Raw genomic sequence first — 16,683 nt, 5'->3', positions numbered from 1 at the left:
TTTTCAAAGTACTGGGGCGACATCCCACCACTTTTTGATTGCATTCATGAAACAGTACATCTCCACTGTTCTTAAACTGAATGGACCACCAATCTATAGGCACGAACAGCCTTAGCAGGAGAACCACTCAAAATTTCCATTGGGGGCGGGACATTTACTAAACACCGAAACCTGGTTTCATGTTTCAGTGAGAGCTCAATAATCTGGTAGACGATTTTTACTGCAATACACTAATAAATCAATACAATTAATGCGTATAGCCACAGTTTATGTTACCATAACACAATAGTGAAATGTGCTAGTGTCAGTTTAAATATTTCTCATTGCTAAACTGCTAAGATGTGTTGTTCTATGTTAGCTAGCAAACGAGCCTAGTGAAGCAAAAAGCAGTATTATTTATGGACAGGTTTATTTGGACATTATATATTATAGCCATTACATATCCTATATCGACCTCGTATCTCCGTTTTTGACGTTTTCCGGTTTTTGACATGATTTGAAAATGCCTGTGGACCTTTATATTGTGTGCAAATTTCATGACGAATGGACTTAAAGAAATTAACCAGAATGACTTGGAAAAAGGTCTGGTTCCATTGACTTACATTAAAAGTAAAATAAGTTTTTTCCTTCTCCTGTAAAGTTCCCATTTCGGAGATATGAAGTTTCCTTCTGACAACAGTGATATAGCACTGAAAGTTAGTCAGTTAGTCAGTGGCCTAGCTCTGATTTGCCAGTGGGTTAGCCTGTATTTCCTCATTTTGGGTTTTTTTCCCACTAGCATGCTTTGGAGTTTCTTAGGGGCTTTTTTTGAACCAAGAACTTTCACTCCACCACTTTCGAAGGTGTGGAGCCACCCCTGGCGTAAGCACTGAAAACAGAAATTAATCTGAAGTGGCCCAAACCAATCAAACAAATCAGACCAGCTGTTTGGAAGAGTTTGACTCTTTAACTTTATTGGTCTTTGACTTCACACATGGTACATGGAGAGAGAAAAACACCAAGAGGCCTTTTGAGAAACAGCATTTTTTTTTGTGCTACTTGGAAAAAGGCACAAACACTTTCCAGTCACTTCCTTTCCTCGTATACATTCAGGAAGGGGTAAAGCTTTAGACACAACTGTGCAGATGAAAATACGGCCATTAAGCAAACACTAGAGTACACTCTGGTTCCTTCATTGCGATACATGTTGGTTTAGTAGGGGCAGCAACCGAAGCTCGCAGACGGCACAAATGTCTGATAAACAAATGAAGTGCATGATTTGCGTGCATTTGTATGTGTGTGGGCGTATCGTTCGGCTGGAGGAGCTCTCTCAGGTGAACTGCCATGTTCTCCCAGAACTTTCCGAGCTGCTGCTGCGCTGCTATTTAAAACATGACCTCATTAGCAGATGAGCAGCCGTTCACAACTAAATATGTTTTTGGTTCAGGACACAGTCCTTATCTCGGAAGGGCGGACGAGAAGGAGTTCACCGCCAGTCTTTATAGCGTTAGCACACTGCTGACTTTCCAGTTAGGATGTTGTAATGAACCCATCAGTATTCGCAAAGCTTTTGAATGTTGCATATAAATATTGCTTGTTCCTCACAATGGAACACAAATGGCTCCTTTAACACTTGTTTAATACTTACAGACTAGCTTATGTCGGTTATAGAGCGATAGCGCAGCACGTCATAATGCCGTTATGATGTCATGATTACTGATAAGGCAGCCGATCACATCAGGTCATTAACTAGCGTTTATGTTTAAGAACAGCAAGCGTATCATGCTGTTAGCACCAGGCGTACAGCGTATTCCGTAAAGTACATCATAGATACTGTACGCACAGTATACATATAGGTCAAATGGCTCAGAACCCTTTGGTAGGGTAGCTCAGAGGGCTTATGTTAATCTACAAGAATTACACTACTTTTAATCTGAGGCAGCTGTAATCTCGCCGCAGACAGACAGCCTGCATGGAAGTGAGCAGCAAATGGGATTATCAAGTATTCTTTGAAGCATTTCTCCAGGTTTCTCCAGATGAATGAGAGCCCAGCTTTGGGTCTGTAGAGGTCACCACATGTGGTCTTGAAAATAACTGACGGCAGTGAGATCTAAGCAATGTAAACTCAGTCCGTTCACTGGTTTGGCAAATCTAGGTGGTGGCTAATGGACAACTGATGTTAGATGAACATGAGCGCTCTTTCATAGCTACTGTTACTAAGTTTGGACGAGCAAAAATTCCATTCATTTCATTCAAGATAAAGGCAGCACACCAACCGGACAATGGCGTATAATGTTATAGCACAACAAAACAATCTGTGTTTGTTCATGTTTGCCTGGTGGGTGCACTTGGGTGGCCTCAATGAGAAATTCGGGCTCCAGAGATTCCGTTAAACACCTATAATTATTTTTATTTTCTATACGTGTGCAAGTTCACACTGTTCTGAAAGATCCAGGCCTCATTTCTAAAAGACTGCATGGATGTCATTTTAAAATGACCATGAAAATTCACATTTAATTACTGGTGTATTTAACTTGATTTCAATGTGAAACATACGTGGATTGATCCGTTGAGGACCTGGACTGGATTGGACCAGTTTGTGCGGAAAATCTTTAGTAATCTTTAGGTAACACTAGCTCGTTTTAAACTATCATTTTATTACATTTTGTTGCACCACAAATCATTGAGCCATGTCTTAACTAGTAACAACTAAGGACTCAAGTTTAAACTCAACATTATACTAATAAAGATATGATGACAATAATGGACAATTCACTCACATCCTCGGAAGACGCATCCTTCACCAAGTTTCGACTGAATTCTCTTTTAATGCATGTGCAAATGTCAGATTCATCCTCTCAGAGATGGGGTCTTAAGCTACATGTTGCATGCAGTTACACATTTCCACCAGAGATGTCTCCAAATCTCCAAATCTTACATAGTGCAGCTTTAAAGATAAACGTGTGATTGATATATTAAGCAGAAAGTTGACAGGCTTTAGCTGTTAAACATGCTAGCAAGCTAGGTTAACATTGTAACCTGTAGGACTAGATACTGTGCCATGGCCGAAGCTACTCAGTTACCAAGAGATTTACAGACAATATTTTCACAAGCGAGTTAAGCAATAAAGTTTGTTTGCTGAGAACAATGAATAGAGATAAATAGAGGCGAAATCTTTAGATCTTAATGAAAATCGAAAAAGCCACATTTACATCCTGTAAAGCTTGTCCAACCTAGCGACTGTAGCTACGTGAGCGCTCATTTGTGGGCGGAGCATGGATGCGTCTATCCTTGCCTTATAAGCACTTCCAGTTGTCCATATATAAATATCTATAGAGCATGTTATATATGCAGTATAATCATGTTATGTGCTTTTTCTGAGAATCTATCTTGTGTCTCTAAACTGCTTGTGCTTTGTATTCACATTAAAAACTGCCATTGTGTGCTTGTACTGTGTCTGCCGTTGTAGTTTCAATGGCTTACGTTCTAAAATGGTTCACGTAATGAGATACTGAAAGGTGTGTAAGCGGTATTTTATAGTAATGGATGAGTGTAGAGATGTTTATGTTGAGATTCTTTGTGCGTGTCTATCAATACTCCCACAGAGAGGCTTTTTCGATGCCCTGTGCATTGGCCTTGAGCACCCCAGCATGGTCTCCCTTCAGATAAAAGCCCTCCTGGGTCTTAATGGCCACTTTGTTGTAATCGCAGAACTCAAAGTGGAAATAGACTGGAGTGCCACTGCTGCTCACGACTGTTCCGTCCGCCTCCACTGTCCAGTACTTCCCCGTCGAGTCTGAACGAGTGAGGAAAAAGAGAGAGCGAGACGGTTGATTGGCACTTTCAAAGCTGTTTCAAAGCGTATACTTGTTTGACCCCTCACATCAACTTTCTGTATTAATGCACAATGTTATTAAAAAACACAGCACCGTTCAGTAATATCTGAATATGCTATTGCCTGGCAACTGTAGTGTACTGCTAACAAACTACAGAAGAATGTGATTATTATTATTATTATTATTATAATTAATAGTAGATTAAATGAACAACACCCTTTAATTGTGGTAAAATCACTGTAATGTATAGCCTCTTGTGGCTTATTGCTCAATTAACTCTCACTTTCATCAGTTTCAGTTAAAATGTTTCGAGCAAAACATTAAAGGAAATTAGAATTATTGTAGCTGGTACTGCTACCCTGCCAAAACATAACACATTTCATAGTTTGGCATCAGAGTCAATAACCACTTTAGATAATGTGTCAGCCAGAAGAAGCCTTACCCCGCAGGCTGTAGGCATTGTTGTTATACTCTAACTGGAAGACGTCGTAGGACGAGCGGTTGCAGTCCAGAGTTCCGGTGCCTTGCTTACGGCAGCCGATGAAGCCATGCTCCCCAAGCAGCACGATCAAAGGCCTGTTGATGAGCTTCAGAACAAACTGCTCCTGATCACCTACGACCAGCAATAGCAGCAAAGACAAAGGCGAGGTTGAATCATTGGTCAGTTTACACGTATTTAATCACAATCAAAGTTTATAGCTCCTCTCTTGGCTTCATGGTAGCACCTTTGATAGAGCAGAACATCTGACTTTGCAGAGCACAGTATTGTGCGCTAACCTCAGAAAGACTAAACAAGCCACCAAGCGAATGAAAATCATTAACCTTTTCAACTCTTTGGGACCACCGGTGGTTCCAAAACACACTGTGTTATATTCTTCATAACTTTCATATTTCATAAGCTACATTCAGAAGCTGGGCGTCGTATGAGGCTGTAACCGCCTGCTTTCCAGTCAAATAGACGGTGATGTCATTTTCTGTTCATCTGAGGGGAGCTTTTCCCAAAAATAAATAAAATGAAAATTTACATTTATTTCATGCAGTCACTGAATAACTTGCCTTACGATTTGGTCACGTAAATTCAGATGGACAAACCAAAATATAACCAGGTGAATAATTAAAAGACTCTTCAAATCTGTGCAGAACCTGGCAGACCACCAAAACTGCCCCCACCACCTAAACAGCACTTAAAGCTTTCATCTTGGAGAGAGTCTGCTTCAGTCGAGTTGCTTCAGATCTGAAAAATCCACAGGTGTTTCTGTCCATCCTTCCACTACAAGAAGACGACTCAGCGATATGGGTCTGAAATGATCTGTAGCTGTCAAGAAGTTTTTGCTGAGAAAAGACAACAGCCAAAAAACTTGCTATCCAAACACAGCAGACTGGCCATCTTAGCCCAGACCTCAACATCACTGAATGTGTTGGATTACTTGGATCGTGAGAGTCAGAAAATGCAACCAACTTCTAAGCCTGAGCTTTGAAGCTGTGGAAGAATATGTATGTCCCTATATTTCTTTTAAAAACTGAACGTGTGAAGGCCGTCGCACACATGACGCGCCACGTCAAGCCGTAGCGCCACGTAGCAGAGCGCTACTATGGAATGCCGGCAGGCAGAGTCCAAAAACAGCAGGCTTGGGTTCATTTGCACACTCTACTGATATAATTTGAACGAAATAAGTGTTCAACATCATTTATCATGCTTATCATGCTATCTTTCCAGAGATTGGCTTTTTTTGAGTTGAAAGATAGTAGCTGAAAATGGCTACGCTAGCAAAGTTAGCTGAGGCACCTTTAGCGTCTGTCATGCTAAATGACTGACTGCCTTCTTCTGTGTAAATTCCAAGCCACATGTGGTCTAATGGATGGTCGCTGACCCTTGTACTGTATATGTGCTGATTTTCTCTTGCTAGAAAATGCAATGAATTCGTCCACTGCAAGCTGGGCTGGTTCGCACACACACACACACATACACACACACACACACACCTGCAGAGTCCACCGATGCTGTCAGCTGACCGTTCTTCTTGGCTGTCAGGTATTTGCCGTTACTGGCCTTGAGACTGACCTTCGAGTCTTTCCACTCCAGGTCAAAGAAGCAGCTGGCTGATCTGCAGATAGCAACCAAAACACTTTCAGACTTTTTCACACATGTAATGTGTTAATAAGGTCATCCATGTTTAGCACCATCTACCAAACAGGGCACCATTTGTTCTGTTTCAACATGTTCATTTGGTTCATACCGTCACACTGAAAGCAATGATTTGGCCCAAATCATTGAAGTGTTTTCCCCGTTACCCCAGATTTGGTTAATCAGGTGATCAGGTTTGGGGTACAGTGCTGGAGCTGCAAGGCTAATGTAGCTTACAAGTAATGGAAGCTTACCAGCAGCAAGTCACTGTGCAAAGTGCATGCATTAATCATCACACATGCACATTTCTAAGCAATCTCAAACAGACTCGCGTATGCAGTTTCTGATATTGTACCAGTGGGGAACCCCCAGGCCTTTAGACAAGGCCTAATCATTTCTGAGAACCAAAAATACATGGTCATTTTTATTTAATAGAATTTTTTTTTGTATTTAAACTTTGTTTTGTTCTGTTGTACTCATGCTCTTCACTGCACTGTTAACATTTAGTTGAAAGAAGGGTTTCAATCTCAAAACACCAACAGCCAACTGAAAATAGTCCCCAGTGGAACCTACATAGACATGCGGCTGGTTGCAACAGCCATACGTAAGTTCAAACCTAGGCTAGTTGTAGCGTAAGTGTTTACTAAGCTCAGGTTTATGCATAATTAAATAAAAAAAAGTTGCACCACACAAACTAGTTTTAACGTTGAGCTTAGTATTTACTAAATATTTACACCCCCCTGAGCAGGTGTACATTTTGGGGAAACCATCAGAAACCATCTTGAAAGCACAAAATAGACCAAAAAATGACTTTTTGGTTAACCAAGCTAAAATCGCTAAACACTATATGCTGTGATTTTCCTTACAGCTTTAATCTTTTTTTTTTTTTTTTTTAATTCCTGTTAAAATTCTGTCTTTTCTGGAATTCTGTGAAGCTGCTTTGTGACAACATCCGTTGTAAAAAGCACTACAGAAATAAATTTGATTTGATTTGATCATCACCCTGGTTTAAACTCCGAGCATAAAGCTAAACACCCACAGCTCCGTTTAAAAAGGCTGCGTGTTTGGTTGCTTCAGGAAAGTATTACAAGATAAACAGATATAAATAATTAGTTTTATTCGGCTCTACACATTATTCCCTTCTATTCCATGACAGCAGATGTATCGATTCTATACAAGTCATCGTCATGTTAAAGCGATGTTACACATTAGTTAGCTGTTACTAGTTAAGATACCACTTATGGATTTGTGGTGCGATTAATTTAATAAAAGGATAGTCTGAGACTTACTAGAGTAACTAAGGACTCAGTGAAGACTTTACAGCCAAACTTAGGTATAAATTTACGCAAAAAGTTGTAACCCAGTCCAGGACTTTTGGAGCTGAACTGAAGGCCTTATATGGATTAATGACCAGTATAATTAGATACTATAATTAGACACAATCGGGTCTTGATTTACGACGGGTGGGACCAATTTCATGAGAGAAAATGTCACTCTAGGCCTTCTTGAAATTCTAGATACATCATTAACTATGAATTTGAGCCATCTAACCAAGTTTCAGTGAGTTGTTAGAAATGGAAAATAGCTTTGGTAGCGCTGCGCCATAATAAAATATATGTTCATTTATGTTACAAGTGCCAAAAGTCTATGTTTAATTAAGACCCACTACAAATTTTAAGTGTTAACATACTATTGGAAATCACACAGAGGTGCTATAAGCTTCTACACTAGCCTCGTTGGCTGATCGACTGCATTTGGGGTAAAGGAATTTCAGCCAAATCGTTGCTTTCAGACTGCAGTTCCATACATCTGCATTCTTCAGTCTTACTTGGCAGACGCAGTGCACTGGATGGCTCCATTGGGCGCAAGGCTCCAGTACTTGCCGCTGTAGCACCTAAGCGCACAGCGCTTTGTCTCCCGATCCATCTCCATCTGGAACACCTCCTGATCCGACTCTTCATCCTGATTGGCTGACAGATCCACCCCTGAAATAGCACAGGCCAATCAGATGGGAGGGTCTAAGCCGAGGCAGACGGCACACGCTTTCTTTTGCAGAATGTTCAGGTACATGAAGCATGAGTCTGTGTGTATATGCTCCGGAGAAAGGAGGTGGAGATGGAATGAATGAAAAACAGATGGAGAGAGAGACCGGGAGAAACAGAGAGGGGCCGAGAGAGAGAGAGAGAGAGAGAGAGAGAGAGAGAGAGAGAGAGAAAGAGATAAAGAGCAGCAGAGAGACGCAAGGAGAGAGGGAGAGAGAGAGTCAGGGACAAAAGAAGGGCGTTTCAAATCAGTCCCGCATGGAGGATAAAATTCTCCTGCAGCACATGCACACATATACGCTTGTGACTATCTACAGACACAGATACCCACTCTCCACTCTCTACTGTAGGTACAATGAGTGTATTTAACAGAGTTAGTGTATTGAATATAATGACACTGCCTGAGTTTATTGAGTATAATAGGTATATTAAGTATTGAGTATATTGAATATACTAAGTGATTTTATTTAATATAGTGAGTATGTTTAGTATATTGAATGAGTTTATTGGATATACTGAGTATAATGAATATACTCACTGACTTTATTGAGTATAATGGGTATACTGAGTATACTGACAGAGTTTATTGGATATAACGAGTATTTTAAGTATAATGAATGAGTTTATTAAATATAATAAGTATACTGACTACGTTTATCGAGTATAATGAGTATATTGAGTATACTGACTGGTGTTTATTGGATATAATGAGTATAATGAATATACTGACTGAGTTTATTGTGTATAATGGGTATTTTGAGTATACTGACTGAGTTTATTGAGGATAATGAGTATATTGAGAATCCTTGAGTTTATTGAATATAATGAGTATACTGAGTATACTCATTTTATTGAATAAGCTTCTTGAGTATACTCACTGAGTTTAGTGATTATAATCAGTGTATTGAGTATACTGAAGTTTATTGAATATAATGATTATATGAGTATACTGAATGAGTATAATTGAATGTAATATGTACATTGACTAACTATTTTGAGTGCAATCCCACTCTTCAATGTGCTTTTACTGTTTACTTTCTGGTCTAGTCCATGTGCTTTTTGTTTTGATTCCCAGTCCAGCCCCTTGTTTTGTGACTCTGCCCCTGATTGTTTCCACCTGTTTCCACCTGTCCCTCGTCATCCTTGTTATTTAAGCCCTGTGTTTGCCCCTTGCAGTTGTTGGTCTTTGTTTGGTTGTATGCTCGTGCTTTTGATTTTTTTGGTGTGTTTCTCTGTTGTGTTTATCCTGTCTTTCTCATTATGTCTGTTCCCCAATCTATTCGTCTTGGCTATTTGAACCTGGACCGTTCTGACCATTTCCCTGAATTTGCCCTCAATAAAACATGCTCATCTCCGCTCATGCATCCGCCTTATCACTCCCCACCATTACATAATGAGTACACTGACTATGAGTATAATTTGTATACTTTGAGCATATTAGGCATATTAAAAATGATAAGTAAAAAGTGTACATTGAGAGGACTAAGCATGAATATTAATAATATTGAATATAATAAATATATACATAATCAGTATATTGAACATATTAACTACAAGGAGTATACTGAGTATGATGAGTATATAGATTATGATACATTTATGGATTGAAATGTATATACTGAGTATGATGAGTATATTGAGCATATTTAGTATAACAAGAATATTCCATGTATTATTATGTGGAGTGTAATAACTATGGATTATGAAGAGTATACTATGAATAGTATATGAGTACATGGAGTATAATGTATATACCGAGTACGATGAGTATACAGAGTATAATGTATATACAGAGTATGATGAGTATCTGGAGTATAATGTATATACTGAGTATGATGAGTATACGCAGTATAATGTATATACCGAGTATAATGAGTATATGGAATATAATGTATATACCAAGTATAATGAATATACGGAGTATCATGTATGTACCGAGTATAATGAGTACATGGAGTATAATGTATAAACTGAGTATAATGAGTATACAGAGTATAAGGTATAATGAGTATATGGAGTATAATGTATATACTGAGTATGATGAGTATATGGAGTATAATGTATATACCGAGTATGATGAGTATATGGAGTATAATGTATATACTGAGTATGATGAGTATATGAAGTATAATGTATATACTGAGTATGATGAGTATATGGAGTATAATGTATATAATGAGTATGATGAGTATATGGAGTATAATGTATATACCGAGTATGATGAGTATATGGAGTATAATGTATATACCGAGTATGATGAGTATATGGAGTATAATGTATATACTGAGTATGATGAGTATATGAAGTATAATGTATATACTGAGTATGATGAGTATATGGAGTATAATGTATATACCGAGTATGATGAGTATATGGAGTATAATGTATAAACTAAGTATAATAAGTATACAGAGTATAATGTATAATGAGTATATGGAGTATAATGTATATACTGAGTATGATGAGTATATGGAGTATAATGTATATACCGAGTATGATGAGTATATGGAGTATAATGTATAAACTAAGTATAATGAGTATACAGAGTATAATGTATAATGAGTATATGGAGTATAATGTATATACTGAGTATGATGAGTATATGGAGTATAATGTATATACTGAGTATGATGAGTATATGGAGTATAATGTATATACCGAGTATGATGAGTATATGGAGTATAATGTATATACTGAGTATGATGAGTATATGAAGTATAATGTATATACCGAGTATGATGAGTATATGGAGTATAATGTATAAACTAAGTATAATGAGTATACAGAGTATAATGTATAATGAGTATATGGAGTATAATGTATATACTGAGTATGATGAGTATATGGAGTATAATGTATATACCGAGTATGATGAGTATATGGAGTATAATGTATAAACTAAGTATAATGAGTATACAGAGTATAATGTATAATGAGTATATGGAGTATAATGTATATACTGAGTATGATGAGTATATGGAGTATAATGTATATACTGAGTATGATGAGTATATGGAGTATAATGTATAATGAGTATATGGAGTATAATGTATATACCGAGTATGATGAGTATATGGAGTATAATGTATATACTGAGTATGATGAGTATATGAAGTATAATGTATATACTGAGTATGATTGAGTATATGGAGTATAATGTATATACCGAGTATGATGAGTATATGGAGTATAATGTATAAACTAAGTATAATGAGTATACAGAGTATAATGTATAATGAGTATATGGAGTATAATGTATATACTGAGTATGATGAGTATATGGAGTATAATGTATATACTGAGTATGATGAGTATATGGAGTATAATGTATATACCGAGTATGATGAGTATATGGAGTATAATGTATAAACTAAGTATAATGAGTATACAGAGTATAATGTATAATGAGTATATGGAGTATAATGTATATACTGAGTATGATGAGTATATGGAGTATAATGTATATACTGAGTATGATGAGTATATGGAGTATAATGTATATACAGAGTATGATGAGCGCGCTTTGTTTTTATATGTTTATCGTGTTTTTGTGTGTTTATAATGAATTCACTGATTTTCTGTCAGGTGCATGAGTGGACTGTGTCGCTACCTTGGCGCGTGGACACGTTCCTGCCGTTGCTGGCGGTGAGCGCGACCTGCGCGCGGCTCCGCTCCATCACGAATAGCTCGTCCTTGCCGGCGCGCGCGCTCTTGCCCGCCTTGAGCGCTCCCGCGGGCCCGGAGGGCGCGAGGTACGCCCCGGCGGCGTCTCTAAAGGCCACGGCGCCCGCGCGGAACTCCAGCGTGAACCCGGTGCTGGCTGCGGCGGGCGGTCCGTCCAGCAGCTTCCCGCTCGCGCTCAGGAAGCGGCCGTCGTGCGTCTGCAGGTGGTAGCGGCGCTCGGCGTAGACGAGCGTGAGCAGCGCGTCCACGCCCCACGGCGCGTCGCGGTCCGTGGCCAGCTGGCCCGCGCGCACGCCCGCGTAGCGCTTGCGCGAGGTGCTGTACACGCTGACCTGCGGGTGCACGGCCAGGTGCACGCTCCACTTGGCCGCAGGGTCCGCCACGCCCGCCACGCGGTCCTCGGCGCCGCCCAGGTAGAATCGCGTGTGGACATCGGAGCGCAGCGACCAGCGGCCGTCGTCATGCGCGAGCACCGCGAAGCGGCAGTCCGCTTCGGGCCGCTCGCGCTCCGCGGTCACCACGCCGTCCGCGTTGCACGCCAGGTAGCGGCCCAGGTGGCTGCGCAGCAGCACGCAGCTGCAGTCCGCGTCGCCCGCGTGCTCCAGCGTCCACACCTGCTTCTTCTTCATGGAGGCGGCGGACGCGTTGATGCTGAAGCCGAACGCCTCGGCTGTCAGGTACTTGTTCTCGGCGTTGATGAGGCCCAGGCGGATCACCAGGGGCTCGCCGGGGGCGTCCGGAGCGGCCATGACCGGAGGAGGAGGAGAGGAGCGCGGCTGCTGCAGAGGGGAGTGAGAGCGTTAGTGTGAGTGTGTGGGAGAGACGGGGGGGGGGGGGGGGCTTAAGGGTGGGACCGGTGTGTGTGTGTGTGTGTGTATGAGAGAGAGAGAGAGAGAGGAGGGCGGGGGGCGGTATGTGTGGTGATGGTGTTGAAGGGGGGCTTCATTTTACCATCACTGATGAAGCCCCTCGAATAAGCGAGACCCTCTACAATTGACCATTATCTCACAGTAATAAACCCACCTTGATGTATCGTGGCGAACTGGCGACCCTCACCATGAAGCACCGCGATACCGGTACCCTCACACGTCAGCGGTTGCTAAGGGAAGAGAGGTGTTCGGTTTAGAGGGTAACCATGGAGATCCTGGCTGCACCTCAAATCGAGCCCAACCTCAGTATGTAGTGAACAAGACTCATCTCAACTCTGAGATCGGCTCCTATCAGCACCCAGTTTCCCCCACAGCTTTGCCAGTGTTGAAGGGGAACTCCACTGACTTTTCAAAATTTCTGCACAATTAAAGGTGTGAATAAAGCCATTCAGAGTGGTTCAGTTCCAGGGAATCTACGTTCACCTCTGAAAACTCCCTCGCAGACGGTCATTACATGGAACTGATATGTGGCCTGATGCCTATGACAATGTGAATAGCCACTTACTAGTCATAATCTGATCTGATAATCTAAACTGATCATAATTTCTGCAGTTATCTGATTATTCAGATGGTCGTGTGAACAGCACAGTCTGATTTCTTAGATCGGAAGATAAATCAGATTAAGAAACAGAGACTGGGTTTTAACTCAGTAATCAGATTTCTCAGTGCACGTGAGCTCTTACTCTGATTTCTTTCGGATTTCTCAGTCTGAGCATGTACGGAAACAGACGGCTGTACTGGAAAAAAGCAGCTTTGCATCACGAGATGCAGCAAAACACTTTTGGAGCTGAAACCAACGATGCTTGATGAGATGAAGGATCTAAATATTCGTCATCTTCTAGATCAGGGGTCTTTAATTAAAATTCAGTAAGGTCCGGTTAGAGAAAATTTCCTCAAGCGAAGGTTCGGAACATCATAATGTCTAACTTACATCATGACTCAGTGCCATATACTGTTTACTGAAGTGACCTAGTAGGAATATCAGCATCTTATACAGTCAACAACTGAATATCAGATCAAATAAAGTCCAGTTCAGCCAAATTTCAACATTTATTGTCAGTTTTCTCTTTTTAGAGCACGTCCTGTAAAACAACTTCCCTCTGACTCACTTTCTTCTCTGACTGCTGTTTCTCGCTTCGTCCCTCCCCTGTGTGTGCGACACTCACTCGAGTCTCGGTGCTCATTGTAATGCACAGATCTGATTGGCTGAGTAAAGTCATGTGTGATATTTACACCGCACGCTATTGGCTACGGTGATTAAAGTAAGACCATCCCATCAAAATTCAATAATTCTCCATAGTTTATCGGTTGTGGGTCCAGGTCCGCATAGGATAGCGTTGTCTGCCTATTAGTGACCTGTATGTTCATATTTTCAGGTAAAGTGGCGCAATGTTTTCAAAAAAAGGCGCTCCTCATGTTTGTTTTGCATTATGTTTACTTCACGTCTTCTTCTGTGAGCTTATTGGCTGGTTGCAAAGCTCATGCAGATCTGGAGTTTCCAATTATCTGATAACTCAAGTGCATGTAAATGCATTGATCAAATTATTGATTAAATGTACATTTACAGCATTGAGCAGATGCTCATATCCAGAGTGCTTTGACTATGTAGAGAAAGTATCTTTACTAGTTCCAAATAGGCAAGAGAGGAACCCTGTCCTGAGCTCAGATACTGCTAGAAACAAGATCCGATGTTGATACCCAGAGAAAAAGGAACAGAGATAAACACAGCCGGTTCTATACAATTCAATACAACTTACTTAACTCAGTGCTCATTTAAGTGCTGTATAAAGAGACGTGTCTTCACACCTTGCGTTTGAAGGCTGTGAGAGACTCTGCTGTTCGGACAGCCAGGGGGAGTTCATTCCACCACCTGGGGGCCAAGACAGAGGAAAAGTCTCGATGCTTGTCTCCCATGCGTCCTGAAGGACGGCGGGTCAAGCCGAGCTGTACTCGAAGCTCGAAGGGCTCGAGATACAGTCTGAGTTTTGCCCATTGCCACTAGGTAAATCAGATTTTCTGCAGTTATAGGATTATTAAGTGCATTTACACGCACTCACTGTATGACGCTAGTTCTGTGATGAAGTTTTTGGTGTAAAATGTATTGTAATCTTTTTATTTTAATCCATACATACTGGAAGGATGTTCTTAGATAAATGAGTCCCCACAAAAAACCTACTATTTTCAGATTTGTGGCGATTTTACCATCATCAACATACACATCGCTGCAGTCAGAAAAAAACATCCATCCATCCATCCATTTTCTAAGCCGCTTCTCCAACAGGGTCGCGGGGGGATGCTGGAGCCTATCCCAGCAGTCTTCGGGTCTGGGACAGGTCGCCAGTCCATCGCAGGGCCAGAAAAAAACAGTGTATCTCTATTTTCGTTTTTCAGTTGGTGACATAATCGCCCTGGTTACGCCCTGTTGGGGGGATTATTTTATTGGGACACCAGGCTTGGGAGAAGAGGAAGGGCATGTGGTCAAGATGCCAACTCCAGAGATTCTGTCCGGTTGTCCTTAAGGAGGCTGAGAAATGCAGTAGCAACCTGAAGTGGAGAGTTACAGGCAGTGATCCTATAATAGAAGCCAATCGTTGTGCGTGATGGATGGAGAGAAAGAGGGGAGGTACGTGTGGTGGTGGATGGAGACTTCAAATTACTATCATTGAAGAAGCCCCTTCAAATAAGTGAGACCGTCTTCGAGATTAAAGCACCTCAACTTACCATCACCACACAACAATGAGCTCATTCTGAATACATTCTCATGTTTTTTCATATTCTCGCCCCTCCCTTAATGTCCAAACCTTTTGTATTGTGCTTTCACTGCAGTCATGTATCGCAGTGAATTGGCCATGATGTGTGATGGACTGAAAGCTGGGGGAGAACAGGTCGGAAGATGATACAGGCTGGGAAGTTGGGGCTGACCCGGTTCTTCACAAAGGTAAAGCGGGGACTGAAGTGTAGTTTCATATGTAAATCTAGTGTGTGGGGTTGTTTGCAAGCAAATAAAGAGTTTTTATTCTAAGGTGACTACAGTATATGGCTGTTGTCATGAGAACTAGATTTTCTTTTACAAAGAAAGATTTTTGTAATTTTTTTCAGTTTTTGACATAATCTGAAAAAATGCCTTTTGCTCTATACATTGTGTGTAAATTTCATGATGAATGGACCAAAACAAACGGCCCAAAAACACTTGGAAAAAATTCTGGTTCCATTGACTTACATTAAAAGTAAAGCATTTTTTTCTTTCCCCTGGAAAGTTACCATTTTGGAGATAACAGCAGTATGTCAGTTTAGACCGTACCTTCAACACATGGTGGTAGCATGGGGGAACACTGACTGATGGAGGGGAGAGAACTCTGAGAACTTGGGCTGGAGTTCTGCACGGCTTCTGGTTGTAACTAGAAGGCTGGACCCCCGCTTTTAACTGTGGTAGGACTGACAGAGGACTGAGGAACAGGGAGGAGACGGGTGGTGTTATCAGGAAACGGAAGGCATGGATATGAATGTATAGGGGTTACACTGTAAGGAGATGGGGTTTCAGGCATGTACCCACCAAACATACAGCACCAAAAAGGGTTCTGCCAACATCACAAGCTTGTAACAATGGCAAAACCCTTTTTGCTGCTATATAGAATCATATTTCAAAAGGTTATACACTGAACCATATATACACTTAAAAACGTGTTCTTTAGTAGGGAAAGTAGAACCATGAACACTCAGAGAAACCTTTGCATAATTAAAGGTTACCTTGCAGAATGGAAGTGATCTTCAGATTGGTAGAGATTGTACTGTAGATGGTTCTGTATGGAACCTTTTTGAAAAGGGTTCTATATAGCACCATGAAGAGTCCTGCTATTGTTACAAGCTTGTGTCATAACAGTAGCAGAACTCTCTTTGGTGCAATATAGAGCCATATTTAAAAAGGTTTTTATATAGAACCATATGCACATATTCTCCAGGGGTTCTTTAGTAAAGAAAGTGAATACTCAATGAACCCTGTCCGTGATTAAAGGGCTGTTTGCATGGTGAAATGGTTTTTCAGACTGGTGGAGGATCTACAGTAGATGGTTTTATATAGAACCTTTTCG

General features: G+C 40.8%; 1 protein-coding gene and 1 long non-coding RNA gene across 2 annotated transcripts; one reads left to right on the top strand and one right to left on the bottom strand.

Annotated features, from left to right (window-relative positions):
• Positions 1 to 924: 924 nt before the first annotated feature.
• fscn1b (fascin actin-bundling protein 1b) lies at positions 925 to 12,740 on the bottom strand. Its single transcript, XM_017717275.2, has 6 exons — positions 12,690 to 12,740; positions 11,593 to 12,445; positions 7,769 to 7,925; positions 5,799 to 5,920; positions 4,258 to 4,428; positions 925 to 3,775 (listed from the first exon to the last, which is right to left on the bottom strand). Exons 1-6 carry the CDS (start codon positions 12,723 to 12,725, stop codon positions 3,570 to 3,572), a joined length of 1,545 nt encoding a protein of 514 aa, XP_017572764.2. The 5' UTR covers positions 12,726 to 12,740; the 3' UTR covers positions 925 to 3,569.
• On the top strand, positions 12,313 to 15,521 carry LOC119264793. Its single transcript, XR_005131226.1, has 3 exons — positions 12,313 to 12,471; positions 14,987 to 15,218; positions 15,422 to 15,521. It is a non-coding gene; the product is annotated as an uncharacterized LOC119264793 (long non-coding RNA).
• The last annotated feature ends 1,162 nt before the right edge of the window (positions 15,522 to 16,683 follow it).

Source organism: Pygocentrus nattereri, chromosome 12 (genome assembly GCF_015220715.1).
Source record: "Pygocentrus nattereri isolate fPygNat1 chromosome 12, fPygNat1.pri, whole genome shotgun sequence".
NCBI lineage: Eukaryota > Metazoa > Chordata > Actinopteri > Characiformes > Serrasalmidae > Pygocentrus > Pygocentrus nattereri.
The sequence above is the reverse complement of the archived record's forward strand: the minus strand, read 5'-3'. Positions and strand labels throughout refer to the sequence as shown.